General features: G+C 37.5%; 1 protein-coding gene across 1 annotated transcript; it reads left to right on the forward strand.

The window, feature by feature from the left end:
* Positions 1–1448: 1448 nt before the first annotated feature.
* Positions 1449–13526, forward strand: LOC139729498 (adenosine 5'-monophosphoramidase HINT1-like). The gene is made up of 5 exons (XM_071640423.1): positions 1449–1568; positions 4043–4192; positions 4601–4705; positions 6477–6549; positions 11630–13526. The coding sequence occupies exons 1-5, from the start codon at positions 1449–1451 to the stop codon at positions 11719–11721; spliced, it is 540 nt and encodes a 179-aa protein (XP_071496524.1). The 3' UTR covers positions 11722–13526.
* Positions 13527–14385: the final 859 nt, after the last annotated feature.

Below are 14385 nucleotides of genomic sequence, written 5' to 3' on the forward strand. Positions count from 1 at the left end.
TATGGTCAAAAGAAGCAAAAATTTTCTTATTATTCTCTTTATTTTTCTTGACCTTTAATCGCAAATATCTCCATTTTAGCAAATATGGACTTATCGGTTTTTGCAAACAAACTCTTCATACGTTTCTCTAACACCCCATCAGTGCTCAATCGTGATACATGATAGCTAATAGCTTGTAGGCTCTCCTCCTGCGTTATAAAGTCCACGGATGCTGCAGCTCTCATACGCTGTGAACAAGATGATAACGGCCAGTACCTTCTCGATTTTTCCCATCTAAAATGAAATCATCTTTCAGGTTGAGTTTCTTCAGTTTGTCTCCCTCTGCAAATGAATCATCTTTGTTCACTATATCCAAGTCACTATACCGTAACATAAATAATTTTGTTATGTGGAAGGCGAACTTGAAATACTCAGGCTGATTATGAAATATTCAAATGACATAATCAGTCTCTCATTTCCCTTGATCTATGTTGTTGTTTTTTTTATTTTTGAAGGACTGAGAAAGTATTGTTTCTTGAAAGAAAAGAACAAATCAACGCCGATAAAGAGCAGTGTCATTTTGTAACAGTGCTTTCTGCATGGTCTTATATCCGGGTCTTACAATTACAATCTGTCGACATTATGCAACATACGCGCGATTCTAGCTATAGACCTCATATTTCTTCATTTGTGTTACTCTACTGTTGTCTTATAATAGCAACTGATGAAATACTAGCAATAGACCGCGCTTTATATTGCCCAGCGGACTATACGCGGCTGCAGAAAATTGCAACTTTTGCAGGATTGTGAAACTGTATATTAATACATCTATATTATGCTCATTGTGCTTAAGATTGTGTTTACTTTCATTTTGGTATGCAGTGTATAACATGTTTGATAATATATACCCTGCTAATTATGAAGATACACGTAGTTCTTTTGCTGTTGCAGCACCGATTTCGCGGAATTTAGGGCTGAATGAGACATACTGAGACAGATACTGAGGCGGGAGCGCATCGGGCCTCCCCTTTACGGAATACCTGGATCCGTCCCTGCTGAGGAGCAATCTCTAAAATTCTTTAAAAATTATCTTTTTATATGTTTATAAGATGCTTTGTAAAGACAACTACCTCCACCTCCTCCTCATCCTTCTCCTTCTTCCTCCTCCTCCACATCTTCTTCTTCTTCTTCTTCTTCTTCTTCAACCTTCATCTTCGTCTTCTTTTTTTCTCTCCCTCCTTCCTCTTCTTCTATTCGATCTTTTTGGATCCCAGTCTTCTTTTTTTGTCATTGCTGGCGCAGGGTCTTCAATCTCAACTCTTATAACAATCACTAATCTGTTGATTACCAGTAAGAAATACTAGTACTCAGTAGCTGCTTTCCCCATAGTGCGCACGTGGCGCCGTACGAACCGAACAGTACGTGCGCCCTCGATCGTGTATGTGTACGTGTTTCTGTACAGAATAGTCATGGCTGCTTGCAGGGGCGTGAGCCAACTCCTGCGGTATGCAGTGCGGACTTCAATCTGCAGTCCAAAAACGTTTGCACGTAAGAATATTTCGGTGTCTAGGCATTTGACTGCAGTCCAGGTATGTTTCCCCATCATGTACGGGTAAAGTTCTGGTTACCACTGACGATGATAGATCAGAAAATGATTTTAAAATATCTAAACTTTGAAATGCCGACGTATTTTGAAGTATATGGGACTGAAGACTATGCTGTCATCAATACGGCGAATGATCATGCAGTGCAGTGCACTAACTGTATTAGTCCATGGGCCAAGACCAGAAAAATGGGTTGTTGGTACCATCTGAGGTGGCACAACCTTTTTGGTGTCAGTTTGTTTGTCGGGCATAGATATGCTTATCAAGCTATGATAGCATTTCCAAATGAGTAGCTTAGTCATAATAAATGAATTTTTAACCAATTTGGTCTCGTTTTTATATCCCTATACTTCTGAATCGAAACTAAACCGCTATACAAAGAAGAGCACTGCCTTCTGTATGTCCACAGGTGTTCTGTTGTAAACGCGGTGCGCTTAGTTTTTATTCAAGGCAGCGAAGGGAATATCCAAAGGGTTATGATGTCCACAGGCACAGCTGTCACGCGATGCGCTTAGTCTTTATCTAGACCAATGTACCGTTATCATAATCTAAAGTTCCTCATAAAAGGGATTATCTAAACTGTTTTTATACTACCCTATCAACAAATACCGTAGTTATGGGTAAACTCGGCCTAGTGGGTAAAGTCGGCCGCCAGCGCGCACAGTACATAAAATTGTACTGTGCGCGCTGGCGGCCGACTTTACCCGCTAGGCCGAGTTTACCCATAACTACGGTACATCAGTTTTAAACAAAAATCACTCTGTTCATTTACAATATCATTCATTATAATGTATCGTAGTGTACCGGTACATTGTTTTTGCATTATCTTATATTGTTGGAGGGAAATAAAGCGACATTGGCGTGGTATCAGCGTTTTCACCGTAACGTTTTCGCCGGAAAATGATAAATAATTGAAAGATACGGTGAAATTCACGAGGAATTGCTTTTGTTGTTGTTGTTGTTTTTAGATAAAAGGATATACACTGTATCATACGCTTTGGATAGTCCCTTCGCCGTCTAGAATAAAGACTAAGCGCTGTGGACATCATGACCTTTGGATATTCCCTTCGCTGCCTTGAATAAAGACTAAGCGCACCACGTTTACAATAGAACACCTGTGAATATACCATAGAGCTGCATTTTACAGCTCTATGGAACATACAGAAGACAGTGCTCTTCTTTGTATAGCGGTTAGTTTCGATTCAGAAGTATAGGGATATAACAACGAGACCAAATTGGTTAAAAATTCATTTACTATGACTAAGCTACTCATTTGGAAATGCTATCATAGCTTGATAAGCATATCTATGCCCGACAAACAAAATGACACCAAAAAGGTTTTGCCACCTCAGATGGTACCAATATCTGGCCTGGCCCATGGACTATATAATGAGCGCTTATATTTTGTGTGTACTGAGCTAAGCTGTGAGCTGCAGACCGCAGTGGTACCTGGGATGGGACAAAAGCTACTGTATGGTACGAAGAGGTACCTGGATTGTATAGGTGTCATAGCTGTCCAATTTGTTGCAACTGATTGATTGTGTCCTTTGTCGATTCATCTTCTTCAACCAATCTTTAGTTTGAGTCAATTTGCAAGATGTATTTTTGACATTTGTATTGCAACATTGTAGCGGGGGGGCAGGGGTCTACCTCAAACGTTACATACAACTTAATAGTTAGATCTTATCATCATAAAAAAAAGTACAAGAAAATAGATGTAGAACTCTGCTTTTTCTTTGTAGATTTTGATTTTTTAGACACTGTTGTAATTTATTTAGACTCTACCCAACTACTGTAAAACAAGAAATTTTCGCGTGCATTTTAATTTCGCGAATTTTGCGAGCGCCAAAATTTGCGAAATTAAACTGCACGCGAAAGTTTTTGTCTACACTACAGCATACATGCATTGAATGCCAGTAGCAATTCGCGAAAATTTCATTCCATGAACAAGGCTGTCGGCTCCAATGCGCAAAAATTTCATGCTGTGAATATATCACGTTTTACAGTAATCATGTGTATATGTGGAATTTTGTAGAGGAATTCAAATTGTCAGTGATGTCAAATCCTCAGGTCAGCTCGCAGCTGCAAATTGAAATGAGTTGGAAAATGAATACACATGGTCATGAATGAGTCATGGTATGGTCATGAGTGATTTTTTTTTTCTATCTCTCCCTGCTACCTTGATTAGAAATGAATGATGCCTGAAAACAATTTCATATAATAGGAGATGGAACTTTGTTTAATCTTTGGTAACAATAAATCAGAATTTGAAGTTCACTTCAAATTCAAGGCACTTGAGGTAAGAAAGGTTTGGATGCTTAGGAACTGCAGAAGTTTGTGGTGGATAGCAAAGGCACAGTTGTTAAATATGTATGAAGTAAATTTAGTCATTTTGGAAGAACGGAGAGATTTCATGGATTTTTTTTTCTCTTTTTCTTTTTCTTTATACTGTGATGCAGCTCCGTCCATTCTGTGATGATGGAGAGGTCAAAGCCAGCATTCTGGCATCAGAAGCTCGTAAGACTGACCGCAAGAAGGACAAGCCCAACATTTTCACCAAGATTTTGAACAAGGAGATTCCTGCTGACCTTATTTATGAAGATGACCAGGTATAGAATAAATTGTTAATCATTCACAGCTTGTATAACATGACTGTTTGCTCCTACAAGGTAACATTCATTCATTTACATTAATGGTATCATTATCATTGCAAAATGATTCCATACTCTATTTTGATATGTACAAAATTGGTAGTGCATTACATAGACAATTTGATAATGCAGAGCTGTGAAATGTGTTTTGTGCATATGTATGCAAACAGACAAACAAAAATCTTGAAAAAAAAAATCAATTGCAGGTGTGAAATTATGAGTGTTGCATAATATTCAAAATTAGAATCATGTTTGTTTTTATTTTTCTGACAACATCTTTAGTGTAAAATCAATTTGATGCAAAATTGTGTGCCTTATTAGTCAAGTTAAATGTGCTGTAAAAATGATTTCATTGTCTCTTTTCAGTGCATTGCATTCCACGATGTGAATCCAGTTGCACCAACCCATTTCCTGGTCATCCCAAGGAAGGAGATACCGACCATTAGTGAGGCGGAGGACGGTGATTCTCAGGTGTGTACCGTTAGATAAGTGACTGCAATATTGTATAGCTGATGAGCTAAGGGCCCACACCCAAAAGTAAAATGGTTTTCCGACGTCTTGACTCCTTAATTTGCAAAAAAAAAAAAAAAAATAAGATAATAGAAACAAAACCAAACACATACACACGCTCAAACCAAATCTGCTTTGTAACTGGAAAATATTTGTTTGGGTTTTTTTTTTTGTGTGTGTGTGTGTGTGTGTGTGTGTGTGTGTTTTTTATTTGGAACACTTTTGATTACTGTATAGTTTTATGACGAAGCTCAAATCATGTAATTTTTGTATCAGTAGGCCTATTCTCGATGTGAAACGTGGCGGCATTAAAAATTGAGATGTGTGAGCATTCCACTCACAAAGCATTAGTTGAGCATTGACAAAGTATTAAAGATATGCAGCAAGTTTTTGCCACCGCAGTGCTCATGCACTATTGGCCCGGCAGTCTGTTGATGTAACTAGAGCTCTGACTTCACAGCAGTCAATGAGGCTAGCAGCATGCCATGTGTACAGCTGGAGGGAAGAACCCAAGTTTCACTTGGAATTCATATGACAAACACAAGAAATTTGCTGTAGCGTCATGGCAAAATGTGTCGCAGAATACCCAAAAGTTTATAAAAATCCTGTTAGATTTGTAAATCTTAGTCGGTTTTGTTTTTGGCCAAATTTTGATCTGAGTCTGATACAGTTGCCCCTCCCCCCCCCCCCCCCCAAAAAAAAAAAAATAATAATAAAAAATAAAAAAATCAACCCAAATCATGATTTTTCCCTGGTCCTGGGAATATTTTTGTAGTCTGGTTTTGCCTGAGCATGCATGGATCTTTTGTGTTTGTGTTATGGCTACAGTTTGTATGACTGCAAACACCTGTCTCTAAACCTTTATAACATAAGGGAAGAAGCCTTCTCTTGTTTCAGACATACCAACACGTTCTTCACTCAGGGGATGATAAGCTATTTTGGGCAGGTTACACCAGAAAGTGCCTGAGTAGCCTGTCTAATCCCATAGCTTTGTACACAGCATCCAATGTCCCTGGCTTAGAATGGGATAATGGAACATTCTGTATAATTTCTTCCCCTCCAGTCGCCATTTCCAATCAGCCTCTCACCAGTCACATTCATGTATAAGCAAGACCAGTTGAACTATACAGTTAAAGGTCCAGTTTACCTTTGGGAGCAGTGATTTCAAAAATGTTCAAGATATTACATTTGATGCATATGAGTAGGTCTGACGTACCACAAAACATCCTACCATGAAAAATTTTTGCAATAAAGCCTAAAATATAAGGAGATATACATATTTTTCTTAATAAACCATAACTGTAGACGGTTTAGTCTGAAAACATTTTTATTATAACTATTGTTCACTTTAGTAATTCAAATTTTTGCAGTGGTTGTTTCTATCCCTAACTCACATTTTAGCACTATTTTAAAGCACTAATGCTGGGTTTTTGTTTCATCTGCAAACGGTAAATTATGCCTTTAATCACTGCAGCACACTGGCACTGGTCTGGCAGTCCATAACCAGTAAAAATCACTGTTGGACCAGTAACTTTTTAAGGAATGGACCAGTTAAAAAAATGGAAAAACTGGGTGCCTACTGGTCCGACAAACAGGTCGGACCAGTAGAAAAAAAAATGGGTTAGTGTGCAGCCTTGAGTTTAATGAAGTATTTCTCCGCATGCCAAGAATATCACTGCCCTCAGTGGTTCATCTGTCCTAAGATTTCTCCTCCATGCTCTGTATCCAACAGTTACTTGGACACTTGATGACTGTTGCCAGGAAGATTGCCACCACTGAACCTCTTGAGGAAGGCTACAGAATTGGTGAGGATTAATGTCATTCAGCATTCCTAAATTTGTGTCTGATTTTCACCATGTCTAGTACTGTGCATCTTTCTTGAAGATGTACCATTTTTTTTTACGTCATGCAAAGTGTTCCTCACACAGCCACAGAAAGTTTGATCCTAGTATAAAGTACCAGAAATTGACACATTGATGGTGTGCCCTTATGGACAGATTTGTTTGTTTTTGTTGTTTAAAGTCAGATTTAATTTCTCCGAATGGACATAGTTTCCTGAAATAAAACATGATGTACTTTAATGTGCTTACTCTTAAATAATGCAATAGCCCTTGGCTTACCTAGTTCCTGTAATTCATCAGACATGTATTAGTTTTATTTGTATTATTATTATTATCATTATTATAACTATTATAGTTATTATAATAGTAATAATTGTTATTATTATTACAGTCAAACTCGGATACCTCGAATTCGTCGGGACTGAAGAAAATGGTTCGACGTACGCGAATTTCGAGGTACGCGTACGTCGAATTTTCTTCGACTTATCCAATGTTTATCGATGTTCGACGTTTATCGATGTTCAACATGGTGTCTGTTATAGTGCCTATTGATTATTTGCATGCTTGTCAATTTGAATAGAATCAACTTTTATATGAATGAATTGAGTGAAAATCGGAAATGAAATCAAAATTTCAGAAATAAAGATTTTGGTGGCCCGATCGCGCCACCAAAAAAAGAAAAAAAAGTCGGATGTTTGCCTTTACTTTTGAAAATGAACAGCGGTAACAATCGGCTCCGTAAGATGCTAAAATAAAGGTCAGAGGTTTGCGTTTAATTGTGGAAATGAATGACGGTAATATTCGACTCGGTATGATACTAAAATAAATGTCGGGTGTTTGCTCATACTTTCGGAAATGAATAACGATAAGACTCAGCTCCGTATGGTGCTAAAACTAATGTTAGATATTTGGTTTTGCGTTCGGAAATGAATAAGGATAACATTCGGCTCCGGAAGACGCTGAAATAAATGTCGAATTTTTGCTATGACGTTCGGAAATGAAAAACAATAACATTCAACTCCGTACGAAGGTTAAATAAATGTCGGATGTTTCCTTATACTTTCGAAATTAAATAGCAATAGCATTCGGCTCCGGAAGATGCTAAAATAGATGTCAGATGATCGTTGTTATGTTCGGAAGAAAATAGCAGTAATATTCTGCTCCATCATGTCCATATGATGCTAAAATAACTGTATGATGTTTGCTTTTAAATTTCGAAATAAATAACAGTAACATTCAGCTGCGTTTAATGGTAAAATTAATGTTTGATGTTTGCTTTGACGTTCGGAAAAGAGTAACAATAATATTCAACTCCTGACAATGATGAAATAAATGCTGGATGTTTGCTTTTACGCTCGAAACTAAATTGCAATAACATTTAGCTCCGGAAGATGCTAAAATAAATGTTGAATGTTTGTTTTGATGTTCTGAAGTGAATAACAATAATATTCAACTCCGTACGCTGATAAAATAAATGCCGGATGTGTACTTTTACGTTCGAAAGTAAAATAAATGTCAATAGCATTCAGCTCCGGAAGATGCTAAAATACATGTCGAATGATTGCTTTTACGTTTGGCATATTTGGAAGTGAACTGCAGTAACATTCTGCCCCATACGATGATAAAAAAAATATTGGATATTTGCTACGGTACATTTCGAAATAAATATCACTAACATTCAGCTATACGTTTCATGGTCCAAAATGTCTGATGTCTGCCTTGACGTTCAAAAATGAAAAACAGTAACATTCGGCTCCGTGCGATGATAAAATAATTGTCAGATGATTCATTTCACTTTCGGAAGTGGACAGCAGTAACATTCGGCTCCGTTCGATAATGAAATAAATGTCGGATGTTTGAAATGAATAACGGTAATATTCTGCTCCGTACGATGCAAAAATAAATAACAGATTGTTGCTTTATCATTTGGAAATGATTAATGGTATTAATCCGCTCAGTTAGATGCTAAAACAAATAGCGGATGTTTGCTTTCACGTTTGGAAATGGATTAGGATAGTATTCAGCTCCGTAAGATTCTAAAATGAATGTCGGTTGTTTGCTTTTACATTTAAAAATGAATAACGGTAACTTACGGCTTTTTACAATGCTAAGACAAATGTCGGATGCTAACAAATGTCAGCAAATCCTCCCATTTTCTCATTTCAAACGTAAGTTTTGACCTCCTCAATATATGGGCATCAACTTTCATAATAATCTCTACACCTATTTGTCAAATCTTTAAACACAGAGTAAGATGATTGAATTTTCTATTCATTTGTTTTAGACATGGGCATCTGTATCACTTCAATAATGCTTAATATTAATTTGTCTATATTTAGTAGGACCGATTTAGTTTTTCTACTGTTTTTCCTGATTTTTTTTTTTTTGTCACCAGATTTTACTTTCGACCACCAGAAAATAAAAATCAATGATATTGGTGGCCCGATAAAACTTAGTGCGGAGCCCTGTGTATTCTATTCTTCATTGTGATCGGCTTATACTTCCAGATTTTCATAATCGCATTGCTGGAAAAAAAAAAAAGTTTCAGTGCTTGCGTTCTCGGGGAAGTAAACTTCGTGAAAGGCAAAAGATTGATGTTTTGACAGTGGAGCGTGATTAATGGCAAAGATATAACTGTCAACGTAAGCAGGTGCGCCCCGACGGTTGGGAAATCTACGCGCACGGTATGACTGTCTCGATCAAAAATCAAAACACAGTGGTTAAAGAAAAGCGAATGATGAGGCAGCGCGTAGTGCTATCGCAAAGCACTCCATTGGCACGGGTGCTATGTGCATACCATGTACGTGTGTTGGTAGGTGTTGGGGATTTTCCTTGTCAGCTGTGTATCGGGTATTTCTTCTTGGGCGCGCGATTGTTCTGGTCTCAGAATATTTACAATCGAGTGTGAAAACATTTGGACATGTCTTCGCTGTCCACGCGCGCTTAATCGGAGATGCTGAGTGATGTTTGCAATTTCGATTCGAGCAACATGCTGGGAAAAACAATAAGTTAATTAAGATCGGGACATTAGATTTCCCTTCGAGGTAACCGAACTTCGAGTTATCTTTTTCGAGCTACGCAAATTTTAATACACGGAAACTCCATAGGAACAATCGGGACTTTCATTTTGCCCCCGAGGTAAGTGATATTCGGCTTATCCGACGTCGAGGTATCCGAGTTTGACTGTATTATCATTATCATTATTATTTTTTTTTATTTTTATTTTCTTGTTTTGATTGGAGTGGCAGGCCTCCCAGGCGCCCCTCCAGATCTCGGCCGTCGACCAAGCGATCATGATGAAAATTAGCACACACATTGTCTGTGATAGTAATCTAAAAAACTGTAAAGTTGATTTAAAAAGATATATATATCATTTATGCTAAATTATGCTAATTTAAGCATAATGATGCATAAATATCAGACTTTTTGCTATAAATCACTAAATAAACCTCAAAACAGGCACATTTTTGTGTAAATATTTTTTCTAGTGTCCTCAGCAAAGGCAGATGAAAAAAATTGTGCCGTCAGAAACACATTTCTTAAGTATTCTATTGTTTTTCATGTGCTTTTAATTGATTTTAATCGATAAAACCCCCAAATAATCATGCTTTTATGAAATTTGACTGTAAGCAAAGTTTGCATTGAATTTATACAGTACAAAAATTCTTATTTTTTGAGCAATTTTTGTTCTGACATGCATGTACATTTATGTGTAACTTTAGAACCAGGTGCCCGGGCATCCCAAATTTGGTGTCAAAACATGCGGGAGACTGGAAAGAAAAAAGTCATGAAACATTACGGCGATAGCTTTTTACGATGGCGATACATTGTGCAGAATGTCGAGAGGGGGCTTCCAAGGCCCCCCTCCCTCCTGGCGTAGTTACACGTGTAGGGTTAATTTGTCTGTTTGTGTGTATGAGTATGGGCAAGACAGGCAAGGTGGATGTGAAGCTTCCTGTAGTAGTTCTGTCAAATGAAGGGACCTAGCTAGCATTAACTCAGTTGAGGACAAGCTGACATTGCTATAACATACATGTACATGTTGCATAGACACCTGCCGGAGTATACTCGGGACAAATCTTCAACGAGTTAACCCTAAAAAGACTTGGGGGGGGGGGGGCCCTAAAAGGCTCCCCCCTCGACATTTCGCGCGATTACTCTGCAACACGCAATGCTCTTGCTGCGATACTCTATGACTTTTTTCTTTCAAGTTTCCCGCACATTTTGACACCAAATTTGTGAGGCCCGGGGGTACGGTTCTGAAGTTACGTAACATTTTGTATATGCATGTGAGGCCGAAAATGGCTCAAAAATGTGATTTTGTGTACAAAGTCAATGCAAATTGAGTTTTTTCACATGGTTCATATAAATATGCTTATTTTTACTCTCAATGGCTAAAATTAATTTGTTTTAGGAGCATTATGCTTCAAAAAATGTCTGCCACAAATTTTGTTAAAAAAACAACAAAAACAAAAGGTCGAAAAAACAAAGAAATACATAAGAAATTCATGAAACAATAAAATGAATAGGAAATCAATTTTGATACTGAATTTTTTTTCAAGTGCATTTGCTAAGAATGCCATAAAGAATAATTAGACCAAAAATGAGCATTTTTTGGAGCTTTGTTTACTGATTTAGATCAAAGAGTCTGATTTCTCGCATAAATTAGCATAATTAATCAAAATGAAATAAAAGAAGACTATTTTGGAAAATTTAAACATACGATCTTGTAGATTACATCGCACACTACCATTGTGCGATCCACGGCCGAGATCTTAAGGGGGGGGGGGCCCTTTAGCCCTCCCACCCCCCCCCCCCCCCCCAGTCTTTCGAGCTACCAAAATAGCCCAGTCTTTTTAGGGTTAAGCAACTTTAGCCCTTTATTCCTAGATGTGTGAGGTGCGGGGAAAAGGGTAACATTATACCTCAAAATAAAAATGCTCAAGGCAGGCGTGGTGTCTTCCAGAGAGTGTATGAATTTTAAATAACAAATAGATGTGATAAATTAATGTATTCTCTCTCTCTCTCTCTCTTGTATGTGCAGTGATCAACAATGGTAAACATGGCAGTCAGTCTGTGTATCACCTTCACATCCATGTCATTGGAGGTAGACAGATGAAGTGGCCCCCTGGTTAACTTTTCTTCTCCTTTAGAAATAGGACGAGAGAGATGTAGCCTCACCAAAGCCCAGGCCTGCTTCGTGTCAAGAACGTCAGTGTCACAGAGTGGGGTGAAAAGTGAAAAGAAAAAATAAATAGACAAAAAATTGTTAAAATGCATTGTGTGACTATGCAGTGGCAATTGATCTGTGTAGTTGGGTTTTATGAATGATCCTAAACTTCACATTTTAATCCTTTGTTTGTGGAGCAACTCAGCCAGTTTAATCTAGTTACTTGGTACAATGATTGAATTGTGATTAGGGAAATTCTTTGAGTGATTCATAAAAAAATTAAATTTGAAGGAAGTTTGCATTTTTATTTTCTTTCTTTTTACACTTGTCATTGGTATCAATTGTTGCAACCAGTTCAGAAGTGCATAGTTCAAAGGTCACATTCACCACTTCACTCTGGCAGTGAGCACTTTACCAGCTTTTAGAGAAGTTTCATCACACTGGTTTCTGTGATGGCTTTATGGAAGATGTTACCAGATAAAAGTACATACACTGTAGACGATATCCACTTTTGCTCTATATTTTGATGTTGGCATGACAATTTTCATGTATTTCCCTGCATGCAATAGAGAAACAATGTAATATCTGTGGTTAAATTGCATATGTTTGGCATAGATTTGAACAAGTCATGTATTCCAAAATCTAGGGACTATTGTCAGACCTAGTAGAACGTGACACTGCAGAAGCCCTTTTGGACAGCATTGTAACATTCAAAAATGTGTAACTGTTCAGGTGTGTTATTTTGCCAGGTCTACCCATGTAGTAGATGAAGATGATTGGTTACATTGAACAATTTTCCAGCTGTACCTAGTTGCAAGTGTAAAGGCATTTTTTTTCCAAAGTTTTTAAACAACAGCCAAATGATAAATGTTGCAGTGCTCTAGCACTATAATACAGCAAAGAAGTGTTTGTTTGTGTTTTTGTCTTGGTTTTTTTTTTTTTTGGTGGTGTTTTTTTACTGCAATTGCAAAGAACTGTTTGTAGCTGACAGTCCCGCCGTTAAAGCTTGTGAGTAAAATATTGTTTTAATTTAGGGTGTATTTTTGGTTTTACAGCAATTTTAGACAGTTCTCTTGCAGGTGTGGAGCTTCATGCAAGTGTTAAGAGTTTGGGATCAAATCTCTGTCGGTGCAGGTTTTGTATTGAAAAAGGTGTCTAGTTTGGCTTCTTCTCTGTTATGTGTTGTTCACACTGGCCCATGGAAACTAGGCTTAGTTGACAAACTGTCAGATGGAGAATATCCCCCATGTTTAATCTTTCATCATCACCAGAGGTGTTATTGCAGCTATGACTTAATAAGATAGGACTTATTGGCATATGATAGAGTACGTAAAGTCATGTTTTTGGAATATTTGCCCATGGCTGTACATGTGTCTTTTTTGTTTTGTTGGTTTATTTTCTTTACACTTAGTTATATAATGAAAGATGAAAATGATATAGGCTATATGAAAGTATCAGAATGGTATTAGAGTAGGGATTAATCCGTACAACTGTATTCCCAGCTTGAGAATAGCTGAATTGGTGCAGCCATCTTATTGTAGGTGTATGGAGAATGTTTAATGTTTGCCATGATAGATGCAGTGTGTGTGCATGTACAGTGTATGTAGCAGACACATTATAAGAGACAATCATTTTGTGGTATGTTACTGTTAAAACCAGAGACATGCAGTGTTAAAATGTTACGTTTGCAAATTTATGAGCTGAAATGACCATATTGCCAATTAATTTGTATTGGACAAAAAGCATGAAAAGCCAATAATAAATATGATTTACATGAATTAAATTCTAGTGATGAGTACATGTATTATGTAAATGATTTGTTGGTGGTTTTTTGTCGAGCCCACCGGAGGTGTGGGGAGACTAAGGGATCGCCTGCGGCATCTGTCCGTCTGTCGTCCGTACATCCGTCGTCCGTCCGTCGTCCGTCCATAATGCTACAAAAACTTGAATAACTCCCTACTGTGGACTTCAATTTCCATCAAAGTTGGTCATACAAAGTTACACATTTTACGAAATATTAAGGGCACCTCAAGGTCAAAGGTCACAGGCAGAGGTCAATGAACCTTAGGGCCCAATGTTAAGTTTTTACGGCGTATTTCGATTATGGCTTATGACTTTTGATGTACCGTATATGTCCGTTTGAGACCAAACTTGGATGGTAAATGTCCTTTGGGGAGTTGAACGTCACCATAAGGTCAAAGGTCATAGGTGGGTCAATGAACTTCCGGGAGTTAGAAAAACATTAATTTCTTCTACGCAAATGGCCAGACACAATTTGGCACTCGCTTTGTTTTTTTCTCCAACAGATTTATTGGTGGATGTTATGAAATTCATTGTGAGAAACCCATGTAAATCCCTAATCAATTGCATTGAAATTGTTCATTTTGGACAATAACAAATCTGAAACACTTTACTCCGAGAAACCTATCCTGAATGCATATTGCGAATTGTTTTGGATCCAACAAATAAGTTACAAGCAGCGAAGCAGCTGGTGAACATTTTTTTTAAAGATTAAACAAAAATATGACTGTCCAGTTAATTGTTGGTCATGTGACTTTTATACAATTGTATACACCATTTCAGGAGTGTCTCATACAAACGAAACAAGAACATAATGCATTGACAAGAAC

The sequence above is a fragment of the Diadema antillarum genome, unplaced genomic scaffold (assembly GCF_040938485.1).
Source record: "Diadema antillarum isolate AM-2024a unplaced genomic scaffold, OU_Dant_1.0 seq00000243_RagTag, whole genome shotgun sequence".
Lineage (NCBI taxonomy): Eukaryota > Metazoa > Echinodermata > Echinoidea > Diadematoida > Diadematidae > Diadema > Diadema antillarum.

What these genes read in the sequence shown, in the direction of transcription:
- LOC139729498 (XM_071640423.1), top strand. Translation starts at nt 1,449, where the DNA reads ATGGCTGCTTGCAGGGGCGTGAGCCAACTCCTGCGGTATGCAGTGCGG. An exon ending in GGCATTTGACTGCAGTCCAG is followed by an intron (nt 1,569 to 4,042) that starts GTATGTTTCCCC and finishes ACTGTGATGCAG; the next exon opens with CTCCGTCCATTCTGTGATGA. An exon ending in TTATTTATGAAGATGACCAG is followed by an intron (nt 4,193 to 4,600) that starts GTATAGAATAAA and finishes GTCTCTTTTCAG; the next exon opens with TGCATTGCATTCCACGATGT.